At 50.3% G+C, this 26393-nt stretch overlaps 2 protein-coding genes across 8 annotated transcripts; one reads left to right on the plus strand and one right to left on the minus strand.

The window, feature by feature from the left end:
* Nucleotides 1-238: 238 nt before the first annotated feature.
* On the minus strand, nucleotides 239-21129 carry VPS16 (VPS16 core subunit of CORVET and HOPS complexes). 4 transcript variants are annotated; one of them, XM_037811602.1, is made up of 24 exons: nucleotides 20795-21129; nucleotides 6686-6774; nucleotides 6371-6468; nucleotides 6162-6290; nucleotides 5937-6081; nucleotides 5720-5835; nucleotides 5496-5618; nucleotides 5334-5389; nucleotides 4894-4983; nucleotides 4662-4756; nucleotides 4440-4516; nucleotides 3862-3993; nucleotides 3626-3753; nucleotides 3455-3490; nucleotides 3154-3262; nucleotides 2855-2989; nucleotides 2656-2764; nucleotides 2468-2556; nucleotides 2276-2383; nucleotides 1916-1993; nucleotides 1650-1819; nucleotides 1474-1570; nucleotides 619-722; nucleotides 239-502 (listed from the first exon to the last, which is right to left on the minus strand). In XM_037811602.1, exons 1-24 carry the CDS (start codon nucleotides 20953-20955, stop codon nucleotides 358-360), a joined length of 2619 nt encoding a protein of 872 aa, XP_037667530.1. In that variant the 5' UTR covers nucleotides 20956-21129; the 3' UTR covers nucleotides 239-357. The 4 variants fall into 4 exon arrangements, 3 of the variants coding, with proteins under 3 accessions (XP_037667530.1, XP_037667529.1, XP_037667531.1); XM_037811601.1 differs by having other exon boundaries at nucleotides 2468-2565; XM_037811603.1 differs by lacking the exon at nucleotides 6686-6774 and having other exon boundaries at nucleotides 2468-2565; nucleotides 20795-20896.
* PCED1A (PC-esterase domain containing 1A) lies at nucleotides 20533-26289 on the plus strand. Of its 4 annotated transcripts, none has more exons than XM_037811605.1 (8): nucleotides 20533-21408; nucleotides 21713-21853; nucleotides 22381-22460; nucleotides 22569-22816; nucleotides 22910-23060; nucleotides 23143-23389; nucleotides 25290-25565; nucleotides 25910-26289. In XM_037811605.1, the coding sequence occupies exons 2-8, from the start codon at nucleotides 21730-21732 to the stop codon at nucleotides 26155-26157; spliced, it is 1374 nt and encodes a 457-aa protein (XP_037667533.1). In that variant the 5' UTR covers nucleotides 20533-21408; nucleotides 21713-21729; the 3' UTR covers nucleotides 26158-26289. The 4 variants fall into 4 exon arrangements, with proteins under 4 accessions (XP_037667533.1, XP_037667532.1, XP_037667534.1 ...); XM_037811604.1 differs by having other exon boundaries at nucleotides 20534-21408; nucleotides 21697-21853; XM_037811606.1 differs by having other exon boundaries at nucleotides 20538-21408; nucleotides 21697-21853; nucleotides 22569-22807.
* Nucleotides 26290-26393: the final 104 nt, after the last annotated feature.

Consider the following 26393-nt stretch of genomic DNA (forward strand, 5'->3'; position numbering starts at 1 on the left):
TCTCCTCACAGTCCTTGAGGCTGGGAGCTTCACTGGCATATCCTTGGTAACTCTGTGGAAAGGGGCAGGCCTCTTGTAAATATAGCTGGAAAATTCTCCCCATCCCCAACACCAACATGGAGTCTTGTAATGATGTCTGGATGGTTCTGCCTTAAATTTGCTTTTGCTTAAACTAGAATAGATGAAATGAGCACACTAAAGCATTCCAACTTTATTTACAATTAGATCCCCTCCCTCCCACCCCCTTCAGCTCCTCGGCTTTGCTCTAGTGGAGGAGCTGAATGAGCAGTGATGCTTCTGCCAGCCCCAGGAGTAGGAGCAGAGCCCCTGCTTGGGGAGATGTGCAGGGTGGGCTCCTCACTTCTTCTGGGCTTGTGCCCTGGCCCGTTGAATCTTGTCAGCTGTGGCCCCATCTGTGGCTCCAGTGCAGTGGGACAATACAAGGCTCAGCTCAGCCTCGTTCCGATGTTCGATGGCCACGTCTGCAGCCTGAGACACATCCCTGTGGTTTGAGCAGGATGGGAGATGGTGTCACAGCTGCCCAGAGGCACAAACCCCACCTCTCATCAGCCCACTGGCTCGGCCACATAGCACCCATAGGGCCCTCAGCCTACATACCCCACAAGAAGCAAGGCCTTGACCTTCTGCTCAGGACCCACGCGGGAAGCATACTTCTTGGCCTCATATTTGTTGTGTTGCTTCATGCAGATTTCCACAAAGGGCTGACAAGAAGAAGGAGGGGGAGGAGGGAGAAGATAAGGCACAACCTCCCTGTCCTCTCCTTTATGAGCGAATGCCCAATGAATACACTGTCCATGTATGTTTTATACACCCTTCAGTATGTATAGTGTCTTTCTCTCTCTCTCTCTCTCTCACACACACATCCCTCCCACACAAGACAGCAGATGAGATTTCAACATTCTCAGGGCAGAAACACCCAGAACAAAGATCTGTTCGAGCCTTGAGATCCACTATTTCCATGCCTCTGCTCCACCATCCCACCCTCTCTCCTCTACTCCCCAACCACTGCCCCTCACAAGTGTCTCCCACCACCTGCCTTCTCAGGCCTGTGTTCCCTCATAGCTGCCATTACTCACCTACCCAGCCCACCTCTGAATCCTCTGCCCCAAAAACAAACTCCCTCACCATCCTCCCACTGCCTCACAGATATGCCCTCCCTGCTCCCCGCCAACCCCCACTCAAACTCAGGCATGTGGTCTCTCCTGTGGCCCCCCATGAAGGCAGCTCATTCTCCCTCACACTAACATCTGCAGGCCGATTCAGGCCATCCTCTGGTGCAGACAGCACAATGGCCAGGGTCTGCCCACAAATCCATGTCCCCAGGAGGCACTTGCTAACCATGTGGGATGGGTGAACGATGCATGAGCAAGCCATCCTGCCCATGTCCCTGCCTGGTCCCCTCCCTAGGACAACCCTCACTGGAAGTGGGGGGAGGGAGGCTCCCTGCCTCACCAGGTAGCCAATGGGTGACTTCTTGCTCTTAGAAAACTTCTCCAGCTCCTCCCAGTCTTCCATATCTGCCAGGGCTGTCAGCTTCAGCCACCAGAGCCTGTGGGAAACTGTGCTTAGAGTTGCTGCAGGAGGAGCAGGTGGTCTGGCATCTGTGCGCAGCCTGGGCCCTCACCTACCTCTTGTCGGGGATGCGGAAATCACGTGCCAGCTGCTCTGCGCGCTTGTTGTGGCCACCGAGGATGAGGGTGGTGACAGTGTCGTGAAGAGACATGTCTAGGAAGTGGCCTCCCAGCTCATCTTCTAGGCGCCGCTGCAGCCGTAGGAGCCGCATCTGCTCTTCTGTGGCCTGAGGACCGGCGGGAGGCAGGGTGGGGATGAGAGGGACAAGGAGGGAAGACTGGGAGGGGAGGGGAGGAGGTTCCTAGAATAGGGTAGGCCAAACCTTGGCTGCAAACTCATTCCTGGCCTTGTAGAAGGCGTCAGCTGCTGTCTGCAGAGCTGCTACTCGCCCCTCAATACGCTGCAAGGGCAAGAAGGGAGGCCTGAGCCCACAGCACAGCAGCTCAACCAACCCCACCCAGGCTACATCATCTCCCCAATTCCTGTGCCCAGGGTCACTGGGGGCAGCCTTACCCGCTGGGTGCATTGCTCTGGTGGCCCTATGGGATGGCTAGTTCCTCTGGGACCCACCTCCATCCTGGCCTCAAACCTTCTCAGATGGGGTGTGCACCAAATATGGAGGCCTAGGTCTCTGGAGAAGGAACCAGACCAACGTTTCCCACCCACCCCATGGAACCCAGACCTCCTCAGCAGCATAACTGGCTCGGATGTGGAAGCTGCCCAGCTCCTGGTGATTGTCATCCTGATTGTAAAGATCCTTCAGTGTCTCTAATTCCTGGTGTTTACAGAACTAGGGACCACAAGCAGGCAGGCAGTCAGCAAGGCCAACTCAAGGGCTAGGAGGCTCCATACCCACCCTACCCACCACACCCACCTGTCGGTACAAACTCAGGGCCATGGGCTGGTTCCGAAGGGTCATGAAGAAATCTCCTCGGTTCAGCTCGTTCTTCAGGTGCAGCAACACTGTGAACACTATGGGACAATAAGATGGAGTGCAGACTCCAGCCTGGCCCCTGGCTCAGGCTAGGGCCCTGGCCTTGCCCTCACCTAAACCCTGCTTACCCAAGTCAGTGTCCCCACTCTCGATGGCCTTGCTCAGTGCCAGTTTGCTCCTCTTCATCTTTAGGAGAAGTGGCACCTGCTCCCCAGAGCGTGGCTCATACTCCAGCAGCTGTGGGGAGGAAGGTACAGAGAGAAGAAGCTGGTTTGGGGGCTTCTAATACCCACATCGGAGTACCTGCGGAGGGCTGGGTGCCCACACCTTAATCGCCAGCTCTGTGCGGCCACAGCCATAGGCCCGTGCTGCAATGTCGGAATAGGAGACGCCAGGCGTGTCCCCAAGCTTCTGGTTGATGGCCCGAGCAACATCTTCATCTGACACATCCTTCTGCTGCACCTGCCGAAGGAGAGATGGTGAGTCAGACGCACCTGGATCTCACTCCCACTCCCACAGGCCTGTGATCAGCACCCACCCCTCCAGCTCTGTACTTCAGATTTCCTATATCTCACCAGGGGCCTGGAATCCCCCAAATGCCCTTGGACCCCACCCCAGGTCCTTGCCTTGTAGCAGGCCCAGTGAGCCAGGATCCTGCTGACGCCCTGCACTTCAGGAAGGCGCAGGTACTCACATATCTGGATGGCCAGGGGGTAAAGCCTCCGCAACACAAGCCTGGTGGGCAAGGGGGATAAAAGGTACAAGGGGTGGGATGGAGCGAGAGAGGGCTTGGTGGTCCCAGCCTGTGTCCCAGGCCTCCCAAAACCAAAGAGTTGGGTCAGGCATAGTGATCACAAGACTGCCCCCCAAGGCTGTAATGCCTGCTCCCCTATAACCCTCCACACTGCACCCCTGGGCTTGCTGTACCTGTCCAACAGCACCTGGATAGTGAGCTGCTTGTATCTGTGTTTTACTTGGTTAAGGATCCAGCTGAGACATAAGCCCTGTTTGCCGAGGACCTGCAGGCGGCATTTCCAGGCCCTTCCTCTTCCCCTACACCCCTGGCTAGAGACACCCTTCTGAGAGGCTTAGGGATACTGGCTATAGGTGAGGGGGATCCCAATGTGATAGTCCCGAACGGCATTGAGCACACGCAGGTCCTGACACATGCGCACAAAGCTGTGGGGCGGAAATCTTTCGAGGAAACACTTTCCGAAGGAGGCCGCCTGAGAAGAGCCAGAGGAGAATAAAGGGAGGCGTCCCGCTCCCATTCCCAGGCCCAGCCCCCCTCCTGGCCCATGCACCTCGCCCCCCCAACTGCCCTCCAGGCCAACCCTGAGCAAGCTCTTCTGCATGTCTGGCCGGTGCTCATGTCCTGCAGCCTCGATGCACTGCTGCACAGCCTGGGGCAGCTGATCCAGTTCCTGGATCTCCCGCAGGTATTCGTCGGCTTTCTGGCTTTCTTTCTGGAGAGAAAAGGGTACCTGAGATGGGGCATCATGACAGAGGACACCCCCAAGTCTGGTCCCTAGACATTCTGGGCTGTGGTTCAATCAGGCTGGTTGGAGGCCTGCACAGGCTGCAGCCCAAACCTCCTCAGTCCAGTCAATCCCCTAGAGCGCCAGAGATGTCAGCCCATGTTGCCTGTGACAGGCCATGAGACCTCCAGATGGCAGTCCTGACTCGTGCTTCCTGCCGCTCGCTCCCCATCAACATATGGAAGACACCATGTCCCTTCAGGCCACCTGAGCCAGCCCTCCCAGCCCAGGCCAGTGTCTTGCCTAGACCCCTCTCTTGATAGGTGGCACCTGACTGTGCCCACACAGTCAGGCAGGGGACGAGGCCAATTAGAGGAAGGGGATGGAGGAGAGCATCCCAGGGCCTGAGGAGAAGACCAGCGCTGGGGCTTTACCTCATACTCCTTCTGGGCCTCCAACAGCAGTGCTCCAGGGGCCATCGAGGCAATTTTGAAGATCTCCTCACTGGCCACTATGGGAGGGCGTTGATGAATTGGGGTGGGGGTGGAGAGAAAACCTCAACCCTGCCTCAATGCCCCAATCCTGCTCTGGGGCACTGGCTCAGGGCAGCTAGATTATGTGGCCTGGATAACGTGGTGCCCATGTGAGGGCCTCACCTGGAACCTCATGCAGGAACTCATGGGTGCTGCGAGAGAAGATGCGGACCCCATCAAGCTCAGGAACCAGGTATGAGTCTTCATCCAGCACAAACCTGAGCTTGGTCAAGGTTCCCAACACTAAGTCTAACCAGAGAAGGGGTGGGACAGAAGGCAACCCCCCGGCTTTCCATCCTCACCCCCTCCACCATCACCACTCCACCCTCTACCGCAGGCAGCCTTCCAAGGATACTGGATGCTCTCAGGTGCATCACCCACCACCATCAGCCGCCTCTCCCAGGCCACCACGACGGCCTTCTCTTTGCTACGAGGACGGCTACACCTGTGAGGCAACACCACAAAAATACACGTTTGGGACAGAGCACAGGGCATGGTGGTGTCTTCGTGTCTCCTGCATCACTGCTCACACCCCCTTTGCCTTGGGACAGCCCTCAACCCATTCCTCAGACAGTATGACTGACCCATCTGCTTCCTTCTTACCCCTCCCTGCATTGTCAGCTCCCAAAGGTATCTGCAGCCCCCAGGAGGGCAATGGTTTCCCTCAAGTGTGGTCTGGCGGGGAAGGTAAACTCCTAGCAACACTTGGGTTGGTTTGTAGACAGGATGAATCAAGGTACCCCAGGAAACAAATCTATGACCCACCAACACCCCCAGCAGAACCCCCATTCTCACCAGACCATCTGCTTTGGGGGGGCCCGGATGTTGCAGTTGAACTCACACAGCTTCTCCTGAAAGGGTGTGGGGAATGTCATGGCCCCGTCTCAGCAGCCACCCGCCCCCAAGAGTTCTACCCTGGATGAGGCATGGAATCCCCGTGTTGTTCCAGAATCACACCTTGAGTGATGCCGTCCCCATCCAGATGTGGCCTGTGTCAGTAAAGAGTGCCAGGTGACGGTAGGTGAAGGAGACAGCCATCTGCAGGAAGCTGCCCACTCCTGGGGCCAGGCCAGGGGGCGTCTGGGGCAGGGCCGAGGAGAACACCAGGGACACTGACTTCTCAGAGCCCTCCACCCTGCCTCCCCAGGCCCTCCACTTTGCTCCCACCTCAGGGCCCTCACCACTGCAGAGCAGGATGCATGGTCCAGGAGATAAAGATCAGGTCCCACAGCCAGAAGAACGTGTGCCACCCGGTCCTGGCACAGCATGGTCCAGCACGAGGGCACACTCTGCAGACCTGCAGCCAGGGAAGAAGACAACCTTCAGCCTCTGTGGGTCCCATGGTCTGTGGGCACATCTGTAGGCACTGATTCACTGTCTTAGAGTGTCAGGGCCTACCTGGGACCTCAGGCATTCGGCGGAGTTTGAGGTCGCCAACATTGGCACTGAGGGTGAAGCGATGGGCCCCCGTGAGGATGGCCACCCCAGAACCAAACTCATTGTGGAAGACCCGGGCATCCAGAACCCGGTTCTGCAGCACCTCCTGGGGAGAGGGGTTGTGGGCTGTAGGAGGCTCAAGGTCACAGGCCTCATGCCCTTGTCCCAGCCCCCCATGGTCCCTACATTGCCCATGCTGAAGTGTCTCCGGAAGTCACCATGAAGCCCGTAAACCAGGACTGCACCATCTTCCTGCACGCAGAGCAGCTCCTCCTCGGCCGACCAGCCCAGGGACACCACGGGCCCGCTCTTCCACTGCAAGGAGGGGTCGGTTCCTGAGGCAGTTGGTGGAATGTGGGAACCTGCCCAGCCCCAGCCTGGTCAGGGGTGCTCACCAGCAAGCTGCCCAGAGGCATGCCAGAAGCAGAGTAGATCTCCAGCACCGGCCGCACACTGGCAGCCTTCTCCTTCCGCCAGGGGTGCCTCAGCAGTGCTGTGGTTTGAGAGGAGACCTGTCCTAGCTCCCCAGGCCCAGCCCGTGTAAAGGAGGTCTCATGAGAACCAGGAGAACTAAAAGGATCTCTGCAGGGTGGGGAAGGGGGGTAGCGTAGGCAAGCAAGAACCACCCAACAGCAAGGTCCCCCCAGGACTCAAGGACCTGGGGCTCATTCCATGGTCCCAGAGCATGCTGCGGCAGAGGAATGACATACCAATGGGACCCCCATAAGGCGCGGCGGCCACCAGGCAGTCCCTGAGCTCCTCCTTCAGGTCCCAGTCCATGCTGTACAGCTCATATTTCCTGCCCACACAGAGGCAAGTGGGGATTAGCCTTGTCATGACCCTGCATCCATGACAAGGTGAGTCCCAGAAGAGTCCCCAAAGCCTCCATTTGTTCCACACAGGGCAATTGTGGAAGCCCCCTAGAGGTGGGAGGGGAGCAATGACCAGAAATAGAGAGGAAGACTAACCATCTAGGCTAGGGGCAGCAGGGGAAAGGAGAGAGGGTGTTGCAGGGGGAAGATGTGGCCCTTAGGGCAAGTGTTCATGGATGACAGGAGCTCCTGGGACAGGCAGGGCACAAACGGAGGAAGCCTAGGGCTAGGTGGCTGGCTCAGGTGCACATCAGCAGGCAACAAGACCCCTCAAGGGGGTCTCTCAGGGCAGGGAGGCTTTCTTCCATTTCTGGTTCTTAACACTGTCCCACTCAACACTTGTTAACATTTCCTTCTCAGTTGAAAGGGACCTAAACCCTGCTAGGGAGCTCCCTCAAAGCCCCAACCTGCCCCATGGGTGCAGCAGAGAATGTGGTTAATTCCAGATGACCAACTGGCTGATTCAGGAGGAGGGTGCTCAAGGTAGAGCCTGGGGTCAGCCAGAGATGACTATTCCCAAACAGCCACCTATGCTCATGCTGTGAGCTAATGCTGGGCATGGACTGTGGCTTGGCAGACGTGGACCAATCCCATGTAGGGGCCACACAAAGTACATGTGCAAAGGTACATGGCCAACAGCATTCACATAAAAAAACAGAGAGTGACTGAGGCCAGTAGGCTCAGGGATGGGCTGTAGGATTCAGACTAGACTTGAAAGCATTCAGGGGAGGGACCCTTGTCCGTGCCACAAATAGTGACTGGCCAGCACCTCATGCCAGTTCCAGCACTGTGTGCAGAAAGGATCACATCAGACATGAGCCCTGCCCTCAGGAAGAATTCTTCCGGCTGGGTGGGGAAAATGGACACCCGGCACAGCACTTTCTCCAAGCACAGAAGACGGCAGGGGGTTTTCCGGAGAAGAAATTCTGCCTCAAGACTGCAGCATCAACTCTTGCCTGAGTTTCCAGCCTGTTCACTTGCCCTACAAGTTTCAGTCTCACCAGCCCCCACCATCGCATGGGCCAATTTCTTAAAATAAATCTCTTAAAATATATATACATACATCTCATTGTTTCTGTTTCTTTAAAGAACCCTAATACAAGAAATATTCTAAAATTATCTATAAATGCACAGCAATTCCAATCAAAACTACCCCCTCATTTTTTTTGGTGAGGGGACACACAATCTGATTCTAAAGTTCTTCTGGGAGGGGAAAAAAAAAGAACATCCAAAAGAGAAAATACTGGAAAATACTCAAGAATATTTTGAAAAATGAGAGTAAATACAGATAGCAAATATATTATATAAAGCCAAAGTTGATTAGAACTGTGGTTTTGGCACAGAACTAAGTATAGATTAATGGGAGAGAATAAAGTCCAGGAAAAGACCTGGGGATTAAGCACATTATAAAGGTGGCATTTCGAATCAGTAAAAATTGGTACTTGAAATGAGACAATGGGCCATATGCTGGTTTGAATCTGTTATGCCCCCCACAAAAGCCATGTTCTTTAACGCAATCTTGTGGGGGCAGACTTATTAGTCTTTTGATTAGGGTGGGACATTTGATTGGGTTGTTTCCATGGAGATATGACCCACCCAACTGTAGGTGAGACCTTCTGATTAGATAATTTCCATGGAAGTGTGACCCCACCATCCAGTGATTAGTTTATTGAGTACTTTAAGAGAGCTCATGAAGAGGAGAAGCTCAGAGAAGCTGAAAGAGATATTTTGGGGAGAAGCTAAGATATGTGTCCAGAGTTTGCCCCCGGGAGAAACTAAAAGCCGACACAGACCCAGACACTTGGAGATTCTGGGAGACGCTGGGAGATGAAGACGGAAGGATGTTTGGAGATGCTAAGCTAAGAGATGAAGCCCAGAGTTTGCCCCAGAGAAGCTAACAGAGGACTCCCAGATGCTCAGAGAGAAACGCCCCAGGAGAACCAAGCAGAGAGCTGAGAGAAGCTAAGAGAGAAGCCAGAGACATTTTGGAGAAAGCCATTTGGAAACCAGAGCCCAGGAACAAAGAAGAAGCAGATGCCAGCCACGTGCCTTCCCAGGAGACAGAGGCATCCCGGATGCCATCGGCTTGTCTTCAGTGAAGGTATCCTCTTGTTGATGTCTTAGTTCGGACACTTTTATGGCCTTAGAACTGTAAATCTGTAAGCTAATAAATCCCATTTATAAAAGCCAATCCATTTCTGGTAATTTGCATAACGGCAGCTTTAGCAAACTAGTACAGGCCACATGGGAAGAACCATGATAAAAGCTATTTCACTACCTAATCTGTACAAAAAATATTTCCCAGATGAGATTAAAGATTCAAATGTTAAAAAGATAATGCCATATCAGAAAAAAATCTTGAATATTTTTGCAACAGCATTTTATCAAGGACTGCATTTCACAGCAAAGGAATGAGCTCATGCCCATGGAATCAACTAGACTTACCACATACCCATCACCCAGAAGTGACTGGCCTAAACAAAAGGTGGAATGGCTTAATGAAGACTCAACCAAGGTGCCGCTTGGGAGACAGCACCCCAAGAGGATGGAGTCATATCTTACGGGTGTACTTTAGGCTTTGAATCAGGGCCCACCATGTGGTGCTATCTCCTCCATAATCAGGGTACATGGTACTCAGAATCAAGGAGGGGAAGTGAGGAGAGGGTCTCCTGTCACTATTATACCTGTGAACCCTCCTGCAGAAATTTTGCTTCCAGTCCTGGTAACTGTGAGCTCTGCTGGTTTGGAGAGCTTAGTCTCCAAAGGGAGAATGCTTCCATCTGGGGATACAACAATGGTTCCACTGAATTGGAAAATGAGCATGCCTCCTCACCATCTGGGGCTCCTTATGCCCTCAAACCAACAGGCATTGAAAAAGGGGAGTCATCTACTTGCTAAAGCAACTGATTCTGATTATCAAGGGGAAATCAAGTCACAGATACATAATAGAGGTAAGGAGGACTATGTCTGAAAACCATGGGATTCTCTAGTAAAGGTTAATGAAAACCTATAGCAACTAAGAAAAAGCAAGATAACCGAAGAATGAAGTTTGAGTCACTCCAAACCAGATTAAAACCAACCAACCAAACAAACAAAAAAACAAAAGCAGCAGAGATTCTGTATAGAACAGGCAGTTGAAGACAGAAACCATGGATATCAACTACAACTTTGTGACCAATTACAAAAATGAGGACTGGAGGCGCTCTGCATATTTTCTCTCTGAAATTGCTATATGCATGTGTATACATTGGCCATTATCTTCTCTCTCTTTCTTCCCATTTTTATTTTATATGAATCACTGGAGGACAACTTCACAATTTAGTCTTCAGGTAACAGAATATTCAGTGGGACTGTGACCAAATTTGAAGAGCAATTAATACAGCCCGTGATGGATACAATAACTGCTAAGACTGAACACTTCCTTTTGGGAAAGAGAAGTCCTTCACTTGTAAGAAGGAGAGCTGTATCTTGTACAACAGAAACACAGAGCTGTTTTGTTGTTGTAAGGGAGTTCGAAGGTGGGTACAAGGGTGTATGTGGAAGCTGAGCAGCCAAAGGATAGTATGTGCTAGTTATCAATATATTGCCTCTGTGCTACAAATTCGCCCTTCAATACGTGCTCGATAGTGAGCTCCATGCTAAGCTTTCTCAGTAGAGGGCGCTGGAGGGACACTGCAGGAGGACGATACTACGAGTTCCAACAGCTATGGAACCAGACTTGGCAGTGTAGGTCTGAGGACATCTGGTGGTGCTCTGTCCCAATCACTCGCCCAGAACATGCCATCCTTCAGTGACCATCTTCGCACGGCTTTCTTGACACAGACATTGTGTGCTCTAGGCCTCCAGCCTGCACTGGCACTCTAATTCCCTCTGCTCACCTGCCTCTCCCTCCACTCCCACTCAGGCCAGAAGTTTGTTTCCTGCAGTCCATCCAACACCCCTGCCTTCCTGACATGGACAGTGCATGCTCCAGGTTTCCAAGCCCCACCCCACCCTCCTGCAAGCCCACGCCCCTGGCCCCAGCTATGGCTCACCTGTGCCCTTCCGCACCCAGCAGGGTTGCTTCCTGTTTGACCAGTGACTGGTCCAGTCAAACCAGCAAACTTCTCTGCCATGCAGTGGGCTGTACTACACCTTTTCCAATGAGGTCTGAACCCCAGGCTTGGGGAAGGGAGCCTCCCTTCCCAGTTTCTTCTTCTTTGGTACTCTCCCTCAGCCATAGGATACCACAGAGTTCCTTATATTATATAGTTATTCTTTTATCATGGCTTAATAATTCTTTACTAAGCTTTTCTTCTTAAATCACTGTGTGGTTTCTGTCTCCTGACTGGACTCAGACTGATACCCAGTGTAGCCCTCCATAGATCACTTGGTTATCACAAAGTGACAAAATGCAGCTTTACAATGGAGGGATGTAGCTGTCACAATCTGAACCCACTGGTCAATCTCAACTTCACTCACGGCAGAATGATCTGATATTATGACGTGATGCAACATGAACAACACGTCATTAACTACAAAACATTTCTGCCAAAAATGTTTAACCTGAATCTAATCAAGCCTTTAGATCTACATCCAGTTTCATAAAATACAGGCTATGATGAAGAAAAAAAGTTAAAAGGCACCACAAGGAAACAATGAGACATAGACTGGTCTTTTCAACAAGTTAATGTCGTGAAAACCAAAGACGGCGAAGGTGGTGGTAATAATGTTCCAGTTTACAAGAGACTTAAGAGGGGGAAGCAAATGAGTGATTTTCACTTGGGTCTTGAGTTGAACAAACCAGCTATAAAAAGACACTTTGAAGACAACTGGAGCAATCTGAATAAGGACTGGTTGTTAGGATGATATTAAATGTTATTTTTCTTAGGTGCTCAATGGTATTGTCATTTTGTAAGAAACTATCATTTTTGTAAGCAATGCACATTGAGTTTTGTCTGTAATTTACTTTAAAATACAACAGAAAAATAATTTTGATTACAATGATATGATGTCTGGAATTTGTTTAAAAACAATCTGAAAAAAGCGTGGATGTGTGTTGGGAGTGGCGGGCAAGAAATGGAAAAAGAATGGCACATGTTGATAGTTGTTGAAGCTGGGTAATGAGTACATGGATGTTCACTCTATTACTCTCACTACATTTGTGTGTATTTGAATTTTTTCTTAATAAAAACATTTTTCATAACTTCCAAAACGTTTGATGTAAATATGGCAACATGATAATTATTAAACCTAGATGATGGTTATACAGGTGTTCATTCTATCATTCTACCTTGCTATATGTCTGAAATTTTTCAGAAAAAAATGTTAAATACAATTTTCTAGGAAAAAAAGGGAAGGCCTGGTCATTTCTGTCCAATGCTCCAGGGAGTCAAGCTCAGACGAGGCCTGAGGTGTGTCCTCTGCAGTGACAGGATGCCACTGAGAACAGTGTGGCAGGCAGAGTGGGCAGGGGGAGACAGAAAATGGAAACAAGTATTGATGGGTCTTCAAACTTCTGGCCGGAATGGAGAAGAGAAGGATGGGGAGGAGAAGAGACCTGTGGGATAGGGAAGTTTATTCTTTTGGGGAAATATGAGTATAACTGAAACAAGAGAGGGAGCATTTGGACACAGGGATGGTGGAAAATCATGGAGATCACTGGTTTTCAAATTTTCCTGCAGCAAAGAAACACCAGGGTGCTCGTTAAAATACAGCCTCAACTCACAGGCACCACCCCAGAGATAATGGAGTAGATCTGACCTACGAATCTGCGTGTAGCCAGCATCTCAGGGGATTTTGATGAAGGAGGTCCAGGACAACATCTGGAGAAATACTGTGGTGGAGGGAGGGGTTGGGTGGTGGTTTAGTTTCTGAGAAGGCAGGAAGCCCAGGGCATGGCTGGACAAGAGCGCATCTGCTTACGGGGTCAGGAGAGACAGCAGGCAAGTTTGGTAGAGGGAAGCCTAGGCCCTTTCATGCAAGGACTTCCAATTTCTCTGGGAAACAGGAGGTAAAGTCAGCTGTTGGCAGGAAGGGTCAAGGAGACTTTCAATTTTCAATATTTTCAAAATGTTTGAATTGTTTACAATTGTTTTTGTTTTTTTTTAAAGAAGAAGTAGAGCCCCTGTGGGGAGGGAGTGTAGGCTGACTCCACATGACAGGACTCTTGGGTCCAGCTGAGGTTGGTGGCCATGGACCTGTAGTGGTCCCCACCTAACTGCTCAGCAGCCTGGGTACAGTTACAGAGATTCAAGTGGTTGATTCACAGTGGGGTGGTTCTTCCAGACATGTGCCAACAAAAGGACAAGGAAAGGGAAAGGCAAAAAACTGAAATGACTGACCATTGCTATGTTCCGAGATGGACGGAGAAGGAAACATGTATAGAATGGAGTTTTATATGTGGACAAAAATAAACAGAAGGCTCTACTGATGGAGATCCCAGTGAGGCTGAGGGACAGGTAAACCAGGAGGTATCAGAGTATCAGTGAGGACAGGAGATGGTACTTAAGAGAGGATTATCTGAATATAACGTTTCAGAGGAGTAGGGGTGGCTGGGGAGGAGCTCTGGATAAAATCGCTTGAACAAAGGGCACAGAATCATGAAGCCATGTGGCCACTTAAGTCACTTAGGAAGGTGGCAAGAGCTAGAGCACCTAGGAGGCTCTGGAAAGCCTCCAATCAGGCAATCATGGAGAAACACGGATCAGGAGGTTGGCAGTGCACAGGCAGGGGTAGAACAAGGCAGAGCCAGGCATAAGGGGGCAGGAGTAAGGGTCGGGGAGTAAAGAACAAGAAGCACAAAATACTTCCCCTTGGCTTCAGGCTCTTTAAACCTTCTGAGGGACAATGAGGTTGACTCAAGCTGTGCCTTGAGGGTGGCACAGGGTGCAGATGGGCAGTGTGAAGGAGAGCATGAAGGGCAGCCTCTCAAAAAAGCCTAAGGGGTGAGGGCAGATTATGCCCTCAATGAGAAAGGTCAGTTACATCTTTCTCCTCCACTGGAAAGCAGAAACCCCCTAGATTCTAATACCAGTAAAGGGACCCTAGATTCTAATACCAGAAAATCACTAAACCCAACAGCTCTGGTAGCCTCAATTCCAAAGTCCTCCATGAAAAAATGAAAAAAAATCCCTTATGGCAATGCAGTTAAACTGCTGGAGATGCATGGTCCACTAAGGTGTTAGAAGACAATCTCCAGCCTGCCCAATCTCAGGGATCAGACCATGGTGGGTAGGTAGGAACACATCAGGTCTAGCCTTGGAGAAAAATCCAATCACTCCAAAATCCCAAGTAAAACAATACTGGGGAGGCCCTGAGGACAATCCACCATCACTCTGTCTAATCCCTTTGAAATACCACTAAATTTGGTTGACATCTCTTTTAAGTTTCAGTATACAATGTATTTTCAGTCTCCTTTTTCTTACCATAAGGGATATTTCTAAAGTATGTGAAACTCAGTGTGTCCAAAACCAAGCTCAACCTCCTCCCCACCAAATTCGCTTTTCCTTTCTGTTATCCTAAGCCGAAAACTCAAGTCATTCTTGATTCCTAGCTCTTCTTCCTCCTCATCAAGGGCAATCTGTCAATTTTACCTCCTAAATATCTCTCAGACTGGTTCTTTCTCTCCTTTTCCACCATTACCACCCCAGTGCTCACCACGCTCAACATCTCCCTGGTCTATTCCACCAGCCTCCTAACCAGTCTCCTTTGCCTCTATTCATACTCGCCCCTTTCAAAGTATTTCCCCTATTGTCATCAAACAGAACATAAAACATACCTGCACACACACACATACACACACACACAAATCTGCTCACATCAATCATTTCACTAAGACCCTTTAACTTAAGCTTCCCATTGCTTTTCAAATAAAGGTGGCCTACAAGACCCTGCAGGCTGTGGCCCCTACGAGAAGGGCATCAGCCTCAGCTCATGTCCCACCCCTGTTGCCAATGGCACTTCAGCTATTCCTGCCTCTTGACCTTTGTACATGCTCTTCCCTATCCCACTCCCTGTACCTATTCTACTCACCCCCTGGAACCTGGCTGGAGTATTATTAGTTCCTTCAGAAAGTCTTTTGTACTGCCACCTCCTTAGGCCCCTACACCTCTCCTTCATAGTGATTATAACTCAACAATTACTGCAATTACTGAGCTATTAGTGGCATTCAATTGTTGTCTCCTGCTGGCTGTGAGCTCTATGATTTTTAGGATAAAAATGACTGGAATTCTGGAGCCCCATAAGAACTGGTCATCATTCCTTCTCCTTGCCTTCCCAAATTTGGTAAGTAGGCCAGAATACTACTTCAAATGAAAAAAAAACCCTGTCCTGCAGATAGACTCAAAATGCAATGCCTGTTATGAAGCTTGTTACTGCAAAGGAGAGACTAAACCTTATAATTATGCCTAAGAGTCATCCCCAAAGAACCTCTTTTGTTGCTCAGATGTAGCCTCTTTCTCTAAGCCAACTCAGCAGGAAAACTCACTGCCCCCACCCCCTACATGGGACATGACTCCCAGGGGTATAAATCTCCCTGGAAATGTGGGACATGACTCCCAGGGATGAGCCTCGACCTAGCATCGTGGGACTGAGAAAGCCTTCTTGACCAAAAGAGGGAAGAGAAATGAAACAAAATAAAGTTTCAGTGGCTAAGAGATTTCAAATGAAGTTGAGAGGATGTTCTGGAGGCTATTCTTATGCGTTATATAGATATCCCTTTTTAGTTATCAGTGTATTAGATTAGCTAGAAGGAAATACCTGAAACTGTTCAACTGCAACCCAGTAGCCTCGATTCTTGAAGACGATTGTTTACCTATATAGCTTACACGGTGTGACTGTGTGATTGTGAAAACCTTGTGGCTCACACTCCCTTTATCCAGTGTATGGAAAAATGAGTAGAAAAATGGGGACAAAAATTACACGAATAATAGGGGGGATGGAGGGGATGGGATGTTTGGGTGTTCTTTTTTAAGAACATATTTTTATTCCTATTTTTATTTTTTTTTTTTGAGCAATGAAAATACTCAAAAATTGATTGTGGTAGAAGATGGGGGCATAGAGAGGAGCAGAAGCTAGTTTGTTCCCCTGGAACAATTAATAAACAACCAGGAACAACAAGTAAATAATCTGGAATAACTGTGGGGGGACAAACATGACTGTCCACCCATCATACACCAACCTGAATTGGGAGGAATGCCCAAGATCGCAGCATAAAATCTGTAAGTAAAAACTGCAGACCCAAGCCGGGAGCCACCTCCCCTCACAGCCCAAACTGCAAAGCCTCCCAGTGCTAGAAAGCAGCACTCTCCCAGCAAGCGAATATAGCTCAGCTGAGCTCCAAGTGGGGTTTTAACTAACAAGTGTGGACTGCTCAATATAAGCTGTGAATCCCAAACAAGCAGACAGAGGCTTTTGGTGACAACTGACCTCGGAGAGCCAGAGGGCGGCCGTGGACTGGCCCTGAAGGGGGCTTTCTGTCCCTTTTTTGGCTCAGTGGAGAAAGCCTCAGCCATTTTCAGTTCCCAGTGCTCTAACCCAGACAAGGGTGGAGATAGCACAGGCAGAGGGTCTATTCAAATGCTAATGACATCTTCCTGGGCTGGGGGGTGGGGGTATCTTCCCTAAGAGGAAAGAGGTGGGACCCAGCTCTACTACCTGCCCTCCATTCAGAACCGGACCCCAGAGCCAGGGGGAAAACAGCCACAAGACACACCTCCTTACACCAGTCTGGAGCTACAGGCTGACAGGCACCACCTGCTGGGTGGAAAAGCACAGTGACTTGAGGCCTCACAGGGTGCACCAATCTTCTAAGACACACCCTCAGGGAGACATGATACTATTGTCTTCTTCTAAGACCTGAGCCCATTCTTGTCTGGGAAAACCTGATGGGGGTAACCAAGGAAACCAGATGTCTAGACAACAGAAAACTACAACCTACACTAAGAAAAATGAAGTTATGGCCCAGTCAAAGGAACAAACTTACATTTCAACTGAGATACAGGAATTTAAACAACTAATACTGAATCAATTCAAAAATTTTAGGGAAGACATGGCAAAAGAGATGAAGCATATAATGAAAACACTGGGCGTACATAAGGTAGAAATCAAAAGTTTGAAAAAACAACTGGCAGAATCCATGGAAATGAGAGGCACAACACAAGAGATGAAAGACACAATGGAAACATACAACAGAAGATCTCAAGAGGCAGAAAAAAACACTCAGGAAATGGAAAACAAGGCGCCTGAAAGCCTACACACAAAAGGACAGAGAAAAGAATGGAAAAATATAAGCAATGTCTCTGGGAACTTAAGGACAAAACAAAATGTAGGAATGTACATGTCACTGGTGTCCCAGAAGGAGAAGAGAAGGGAAAAGGGGCAGAAGCAATAATAGAGGAAATAACCAATGAAAATTTCCCATCTCTTATGAATGACTTAAAATTACGGATCCAAGAAGGGCAGCGTACCCCAAACAGAATAGATCTGAATAGGCCTACACCAAGACACTTAATAATCAGATTATCAAATGTCAAAGATAAAGACAATCCTAAAAGCAGCAAGAGAAAAACGATCCATCACATATAAAGGAAGCTTGATAAGAGTATGTGCGGATTTCTCAATAGAAACCATAGAGGCAAGAAGGAAGTGCGGTGACATATTCAAGATTCTGAAAGAGAAAAACCACCAACCAAGAATCCTATATCTGGCAAAACTGTCCTTCAAATATGAGGGAGAGCTTAAAATATTCTCTGAAAAACAGACAATGACAGAGTTTGTGAACAAGATAGCTGCTTTACAGGAAACACTAAAGGAAGCACTGCAGATAGAAAGAAAAAAGATAGGAGTGAGACATTTGGAAAACAATTTTGGGAGATAGTAGCACAATAATGTAAGTACACTGAACAAAGATGACTGTGAGCACGGTTGAAAGAGGAAGGCTCGGACCATGTGGGACACCAGAATGAAAGACTGGGACCGTGTAACTCAGGGAAACCTAGGGCGCGCAACGATTGTAATAAAAGGTACAAATATGTTTTTACATGAGGTAGAACAAATGAATGTCAACATTGAAAGGTGTTAAAAACAGAGTGGGATTGGAGGGAAAATACAATTGATGCAAACTAGAGACTATAATTAACAGAAACATTGTATTATGTTTCCTTTAATATAAGGCAATATACCATTGCTAAATGCATATGGGGTATGTGGGGGGGGGGACACAAGGGAAGGATATGGGACTCCTGACATTGGTGATGTTGTCTGACTCTTTATTCTACTTTAGTTTAATCCTATCTTTCCTTTTGTTGGTTTCTAGCTGTCATGTTTTTTTTCTCTCTTTTTTCTTTCTCTTTTGTTCCTCTACCTTCTTTGACTCTTCCTCCTTCTTTGTGGAAGAAATGGAGATGTCCTTATATAGACAATAGCGATGGTGCTTAATACATAAATACAAGACTATACAGGGAACCAACAATTGTTTACTTAGGACGGAATGTATGGTGTTGGAACCAAACTGTCTTAAAAAAAATGGGTTGATGATGAAACCTTGAGGGCACTATATTGAGTGAAATAAGACGGACACATAAACACAAATATTGCAGGGTCTCACTGATATGAACTAATTAAAATATGTAAACTCATAGACATGAAATATGTTACCAGGATATAGAAAGAGGCTAAAGAATGGGGAGTGGTTGCTTATTATGAGCAGAATGTTCAACTAGGGTAAATGTAAACATTTGGAAATGGACAGAGGTGATGGTACACATTGTGAGAATAACTAACAGTGCTGAACGGTGTGTGAAGGTGGTGGAAAGAGGAAGCTCAGAGTCACGTACGTCACCAGAAGGAAAGTTGGAGGTTAAAAGACGGGAATGTATAAAACAGTGAGTCTTGTGGTGGACAATGTCCCTGATTAACTGTACAAATCTTAGAAATCTCTCTCATGAACTAAAACAAATACATGACACTATAACTAGAAGTTAATAATAGAGGAGCATATAGGAAAAAATATATATATACCTATTGCAAACTATATACTACAGTTAGTAGTATTTTAACATTCTTTCATCAACAGTAACAAACGTACTATACCAAAACTATGAATCAATAATGGAGGGGGGGTGTTTAGGGGTATGGGAGGATTTGAGTTTCCTTTTTTCATCTTTATTTCTTTTCTGGAGTAATGAAAATGTTCTAAAAATTGAAAAAAAATTTAATTGTGGTGATGGATGCACAGCTGCATGATTGTACCATGGGCAATTGATTGTACACTTTGGATCTTTGGATAATTGTATGGTTTGTGAACAATCTCAATTAAAAAAAAAGGGTAAAAAAAATTGATTGTGGTGATGAATGCACAACTAGATGATGGTACTATGAACAAATGACTGCACACTGTGGAAAAAAAATGCAATGCCTGCCAACTGTTTGTCATTCATTCACTTACTCAAACGTGTATTAAGTCCTGGCTATGTGCAAGGCTATGCACAAATATGAACAATACCAAATACCTGCCCTTAAAGTATTTCTACTTTGGTGGGACAGCTAGAACATGCTACTGCATTTTCCTGTTTCAAAAAAAACAACCTTACTTTAGCACATGTTCTAGAACCCAATTGTTTGTGTTCAAATCATGGCTCCAGCACTTACCAACTGTATAACTTAGTCACCTAACCTCTCTGTGCCTCAGTTTCCTCAATGGTACCTACCTCCTTGTCTTGTGAGGTATAAACATGTTAGTACATGTAATGTACTTAGCACATAATAAAAGGTCAACATCTGTTAGCAATTCAGAAAATAAAAATCCTCCACAGCAAGGCTTAGGTCCCTAATCCTTTCTGGCAGTACCACACAGGTAAGGGTAGGCTGGCAACACAGGTCATGAAAATGGCCTGTGTTCAACACTTACATTCATTCAGAATTTTGAGCAACTACTACAAAAAAAGCACCATTCTGGAGATAAAGAAATGCAAATAGTGTAGTGTCAAACTGCAAGGAGCTTGGTTTAGCAGAAGAAACCTATGGGTATACCAATAATAGTGTGCCATACATAACAGACCCCATGAGGCCCAAAAGAAAATCAATCGACTCTATTAGGGAAGATCAGGGAAGATTTCCAGAAACAACCCTTGAACTAAACCTTAAGGATGAGCAAGAATTCCCCAACGAAATAAAGAGGGAAGTGGCAGTCCCTGCAGAGGGAACTGTAGGCTGGTGTAAACACGAGGAGCCACGAAACATCATAATGTGTTGAAGTCTGGTAACGCTTCACAGCTGGAACACGAGATTTGCATAGGAGAATGGCAGATCAGGTTGGAGAGACAAATAGGGGCCAACTTATAATGAGAAGGAGTTTGTATATTTTATTCTACAAGAAAGAGAAACCTATGAAAAATCCCAATCAGGATAATGATGTGATCGATTTATACTTTAGAAAGACCTTTAGTCTAGAGCCCTACAACTCCCATGGGAGACCTGCCCTGGCTTAGAGTCCTCACTTGAGCTGCCCTTGGACTCACTGACCACTCGCCCCTTTCTCCTAGCATTGGTCAGTGCTGTTGCCCGCCCGCCGTGCGCTCCTGAGTCCCGTCGGTGCGCCCCTGTGGTCTGACTTCAGCAGCACTTCCTGGCAGGAGACCAGACACTCGCTGTCACGGTGGGCGGCCTCCCTCAACGTGATCTGTGCATCCTTCCGGGGGCTGATAGACCTAGGCTTCGGGGTTGGGCTCTGCCCCTACTTGTGTGGCCCCTGTGCTTGCCTCAGTTTCTTTCTCTGCAGAAGGGTAAAGCTCCCTGCCCTAAGACAACTAGCTGTGGGTTAAGTGGCAGACGCTCGGGGAGAGCTGGCGCGGGGCGGACCCCGGCGCCGGTGCTGACCCGGACGAGCGACGCCGGCTCCGCCCGGAGACTCGAGCCGGTGGGCGAGCGGGGTAAGCAGGGCCGTGGCGAACAGGCGGGGCGGCTCACCGGTAGAAGGCGAAGTCCCCGAGCGGGTTCCAGTTCGCCGTGTAGCAGTCCATGGCTGGAACAGGCATCAGCTGGGCAGCGCTCAGAGTACGCCAGGCTCCAGGCCGGCACTTCCGCTTCCGCCCGGCTGGGTCACGTGTCGAAGCCGTGGCTACCGCCATCACTATTGTGGGCAACCACACTCGGCCACCGCAGAGCTCCCCATCCGCATTCCGGGCCTTGAGCCCGCCCTGGGGGGCACGGCTTTTGGCCACTCCCCACCCTGGCGGCCATCGCCGTCACCTTCCCGTCCCCTCGGGCGTAGGGGGTCGCGCAGGGAGGGACACGGGTGACCGGATGTGGAAGCTGTGAGCACAGCCGCCCCAGATGCGCAGTCCGAGGCCCGAGGCGCCGTCGGGGCCGCCGCGACGTACGCATGGAGAGCGCCGAGCGCCCGGCTGCGCACCGACGGCAAACGGGGTCGCACGGGCTCTGCGGGACGGGAGCTTTGCGGAACCGATTGGCCTCCCGGGGCGCGGGAACATGATACTTGGCCAGGAGCCTGCTGCTGGCGAGGCGCGCGGCTACAGGGCCTGCGCCTGTACTCCGTGATCGGTGCGGAGCCCCGAAACTCGGTAATTGGCGTGGGCGGGTGCGCGCGCATGCGCGTGGCGGCGGCGGGCACGTGGCAGGGCGCAGGGCGGCACCGCGCGGGAAGCGCCTTCGTTCCCGGAGGCCCGTGGGGAACCCTACCTCTGGTGCCAAGGCTGGCCAAGACTGGGGCCGCCATGTGCATCGCTGGGCCGCCGCCACGTCCTTTTTGTGGTCTTGGGCAACCCGGTAGGGACTGGTGCAGGTCTCATGTATCTGTAGGCAGGCGCTGGGGCCACCCTGTCCTGAGTCCCTGTTCTGTCTCTGCTTAGTGGCCTTTTCCTGCAGCCCATCGTGGCGGCGGCATGGTCTTCTGTCTGGAGAACAGGGAGCCGCGCCGCCCGCTGCCAAGAGCCATGGTCCACTTCCAGGCCTCAGAAGTCCAGCAGCTGCTACACAACAAGTTCGTGGTCATCCTGGGGGACTCCAGTGAGTGTCCCCTCTAGGATCACCTTTCACAGTGCTGCACCCACCGTCGTGTTGTCTGTTTAAATCTGAACACATTGCCTCCATCTCAAACCACTTCTTAACCCTTTTGTCTTTTCCAGTCTAGTAGGTTTTTTCTTTTCTTTGTGAGGCTACACACCTTCCACAGGTGTCCTGACAGATATAGCCTGTGTATTTTTTACACCATCCTTGCTCGGCATGTCTCTATCAGTCTGCCATAAATCCCCTCCTGGGAGCAATGGATTGTGTTGTCTGTCTCCCAGATGATTTGTCAAACTGAGTTTTGCCTGATGATCTTGGGTCGTCATATACCAAATTGAAGATATGGGAAGAAGGGAATAGCTAGAAGAAACAGAGGTGTTGCCAGGACTTTTTAATCCCAGTTTTTTTTCTACCTTCCTCCTTCAACACTCCACACAGCTGGGGACATGGGAGTCCTGGCCTTGGAAAGAGCTGGGGTGGGGTGGGGTGGGGCCTGCCTCAACCTTAGGATCTCTGTCTTGCCACAGTCCAGCGGGCTGTGTACAAGGACCTGGTGCTTCTGCTCCAGAGAGACTCACTGCTCACAGCAGCCCAGCTGAAAGCCAAGGTGAGAGAAGCATGGTGACCATGCCAGTGGGGGGCGGGCACAGACTCTCACCTGGCGGGGTCCTCCTCCCTGGCGTGGGTCTGACCAGCCAGGTGGGGGGGCGGGCAGGGGGAGCTGAGCTTTGAACAGGACCAGCTGGTGGCTGGGGGCCAGCTAGGCGAGCTTCACAACGGAACACAGTACCGCGAGGTCCGCCAGTTCTGCTCGGGTTCTGGCCACCACCTTGTGCGCTTCTACTTCCTCACCCGTGTTTACTCCGAGTACCTCGAGGACATCCTGAAGGAGCTGACATATGGGCCTGCCCCGGATCTGGTGATCATCAACTCCTGCCTCTGGGATCTCTCCAGGTTGGGGAGGTAGAGAAACAGGCAAATATTGGTGGGGGGGGATGTGTGGCTTTGAGGCCACCCACCCCTGTGCTCTTGTCGTCCCTCTGTACTGCCCAACAGGTATGGCCGCTGCCCCATGGAGAGCTACCGGGAGAACCTGGAGCGGGTTTTCATGCGCATGGACCAAGTGTTGCCAGACTCCTGCCTGCTGGTGTGGAACATGGCGATGCCCCTGGGGGAGCGAGTCACAGGGGGCTTCCTCCTACCAGAGGCAAGTGACCAGGGCCCTTTGGGAGGGGGCCTCCAGACCCTGCTTCCTTTTGCAGCTTTTAGACGCTTAATTCCTCACTCAGCTCCAGCCCCTAGCAGGCACTCTGCGGCGGGACGTGGTCGAAGGGAACTTCTATAGTGCCACGCTGGCTGGAGACCACTGTTTCGACGTCCTAGACCTCCACTTTCATTTCCGGCATGCAGTACAGCACCGTCACCGGGACGGTGTCCACTGGGACCAGCATGCCCACCGCCACTTATCCCACCTGCTTCTGACCCACGTGGCCGACGCCTGGGGCGTCGAGCTGCCCACGCATGAACATCCCCCTGGTGAGCCCTGCCACGTTGGGGGCGGGTAGTGTTGCGGAGAGGTCCCCAGAGCACAGGGCTCAGGAGTAGCAGGACAGAGGTCTTGGGTTACTCTCGTGGGGAGAGGGGGCCCCTTGAAGGACTGTTGTGGCCACCGGGTGCTTTTTTCATCCTCTGGAGGAGTCTAGATAGATCATAGGAGCGATGTTTGAATCTGAGTTCCAGGTTTCTGTGGTCTAAGCTCTGTGTACTTGAATGAGCATATATAAGCATTGATCACACAGGGCAGTGTGTCAAAAGAGCCCTACCGTACAGATGAAGCAGAGTGAAAGAAAGGAACGTAAAGTTACACGTGGGTGTTGGGGTGGAAAGACAAATGGAGAAAGTATAATCTAGGCAGTTTGTGGCAGAAGCAAGGAAGCCTCTCATTGTGGGTGGAAGAGGAAGACGGCGGTGGGGGGAGGTGTATAGTTAGCTGGAGGTAGTGAGCAGAGAAGTAATGTGACCTAGGGTGTGCTATGAAAGGTCTGTCTAGTAGGGGCTGGTTAAATGGTCAACATTCTATAGACTCCTCGCTTCAGCTTAGGACTCCTAGTGTAAACGACCATAGCTTGGTGCAGCTCTCCTCCAGCCCCATCTTTGGTTGGTGGTGGAGGTTTCTAAGTCTGAAATACAGCCCCACACCTTCTGCTTGTTTTGAGGCACTGCTCCCTGTCCTGTCTCAGCTGTAATGCTGTCTGCTGCTTGCCAGCTCCCCCAGCCCCACATGCTTAGAAAGAAGGCATTGTGGCTCATGGTTCTTGTGTCTCTGTCTCCCCTGGATAATGTCCTCAAAGGGCAAGGTTCCTGCCTCACCTGTTGATTCCCCAGCCCCACCCCTGTGCCTAGCATAGTTGCTTAGTGCCTAGATCCTGCAGGGTAGGAAGCTGACCCATTAGGGCTTGGTAGCCAGGAGTCAGAGCATCGACTTTGGTAATATAATGGTCTGATTTCCTTGTTTTTTGGATGAGAGAACTGATCTCCAGCAAAGGGAAGAGATCCTCTAAAGGTTGTAGGATAGTTTATAGTAGCTCAGGTCTTCTGAATCCAGTTTTGGACTGAAGTTTTGAGCTGAGTAAAGAGGAATAGGAAAGGGAAGAGTCAATTTCAGGCAGGAGTGTGAGTTGGTGAGTTTGGGTGGGGCAAATCTGTGTGAGCTGCTGCGGAGATACAGAGTTGGAGACACTGGTTTAGAAGTCAGCAGTACCCAGCAGAGAGATTGAAACTGAGGGCCTGAGTGTGAGTTGTAAAGAGTAGAACAGTGGCCACATGTTGGAGTTGGAAGGCAAGAGAGGGGCTGATGGGGACAAGGATGGAGGCACTTGCAGGGACGACAGAGGCTATTGGCCATGTCACATGACTGTTGGAAAGGAAGAAATTTTTTAAATTTGTCAGTAAGTGGTTGTGTTTAATAGGAAAAGTATTGAGGGAGTGGAGAAGGATTAAAAGAGGCAGTGAGCAGTTGATGAGAGGATAAAAGCTGTGCAAAACATTCTTTGTGGATGTTTGGAAGGAAGTGGGGACACTGACTATTGGGAAAAGGGATGGCAGGATCCTTTTATTTTTAAGAGAGGTGATGCCAAGCTTATTTATTGGCCCGTGGGGAGGAGCTGGAGAGAGGAGAAAGCTAAAGATAGAGAAGGTGGGCAAACAGAGGGAGTGGGTGCTGGAGGGAAGCATGAGGTCAGAACAACATTTGGGCCTTGGAGAGAGGTAAGAAAGAGGAGGACACTGAAACCAGAGGGAAAGATGAAAGCTGGGAGGAAAGCACACGGTGCTGCCACCTGGTGGTCCTGTCCTCCGAGAGACAGAAGAAAGGCCTAGAAACAGTCAGGGCAGCCTGGTTTCCCAGGCCTCCCTAAAACAACCATCCCGTTCCTAGACCCGTGGATTGAGGACTGGCCGGAGACGGATCATCCATTCCAGGAAATCCATAGGCAGCCCCCAGACTTCGGGGAGCAGCTGGCCTTTCCCCGACCCCCACCCTCTCCCTTGCCCCCTACCCTACCCTTTCCCTACCCCCTTTCTCAGCCCTCACCACCCCCCCTCTTCCCACCCCTGCCCCAGGATGCCCCTTTTTACCCGGGCCAGCCCTTCCCACCCCATGAGTTCTTCAATTATAATCCAGCGGAGGATTTCTCGATGCTACCCCACTTAGGTAGGTGCTTCCACAGCGTCTCCTTGTGCCTCTCCCAGCTTCCCCTTGCTCCTCCCCAGCCCAGCCTCCTGTACCCAGGTAGGCAGAGAGGAGTCGGGTAGGCCCTTGGCCCCCGGGATTGGGTTTAATCACAGCAGTCCTCTGAGTCGGGAGCAGCATCTGTGGACTCATTAACCAGCTAATTGATCCCCATAGTTTTCTGGTCTGGAGGTAGGGGAAATGGTATCCCATTTTACAGATAGGGAAACTGAAGCCCAGGGAACCTTACTCACTAGAGCTGCCTGAAGGCAGAGCCGGGCCCTCCTGGCCAGAATGCCACTCTGATGACGACTGTTCTTTCCTAGGATGTGGCCCTGGAGTGAACTTTGTGCCTGGCCCTCTGCCCCCTCCAGTCTCTGGCCCTATCCCCCGTGGTCAGCACCGGGGCCCTTTGGTCCACCGAGGGATGCCACGTTATGTTCCCAGCAGCCCCTACCATGTGCCAAGAATGAGGGGGCCCTGCAGGCAGCGATTCAGACACTCAGACAGGCTGATCTACACATGCAAACTGGACAGCCGGCCTTCTGCCCATTCGGGTACATGGCCTGGGTAGATGATCTTGGGCTGGGGCTGGACATGCCAATGGCCCTGCAAGGACTGCCTGCCACCCAGGTGCCGGGCCAGGGTGTCTGCCATGCCTGGTGTTCTTATCCATTGCTTTCACCAATAAAGGCATGGAAGAGCAGAGTGACGTCTTCCTGGGTGAGGGGCTGGGTCTCCACACCACATGATCTTAGAGTTGGGGAGGCTTTCTCTGGGCTCACTCCAACCCTGGGCCTTTGGCCCTAC

This window comes from Choloepus didactylus, chromosome 19 (genome assembly GCF_015220235.1).
Source record: "Choloepus didactylus isolate mChoDid1 chromosome 19, mChoDid1.pri, whole genome shotgun sequence".
NCBI lineage: Eukaryota > Metazoa > Chordata > Mammalia > Pilosa > Megalonychidae > Choloepus > Choloepus didactylus.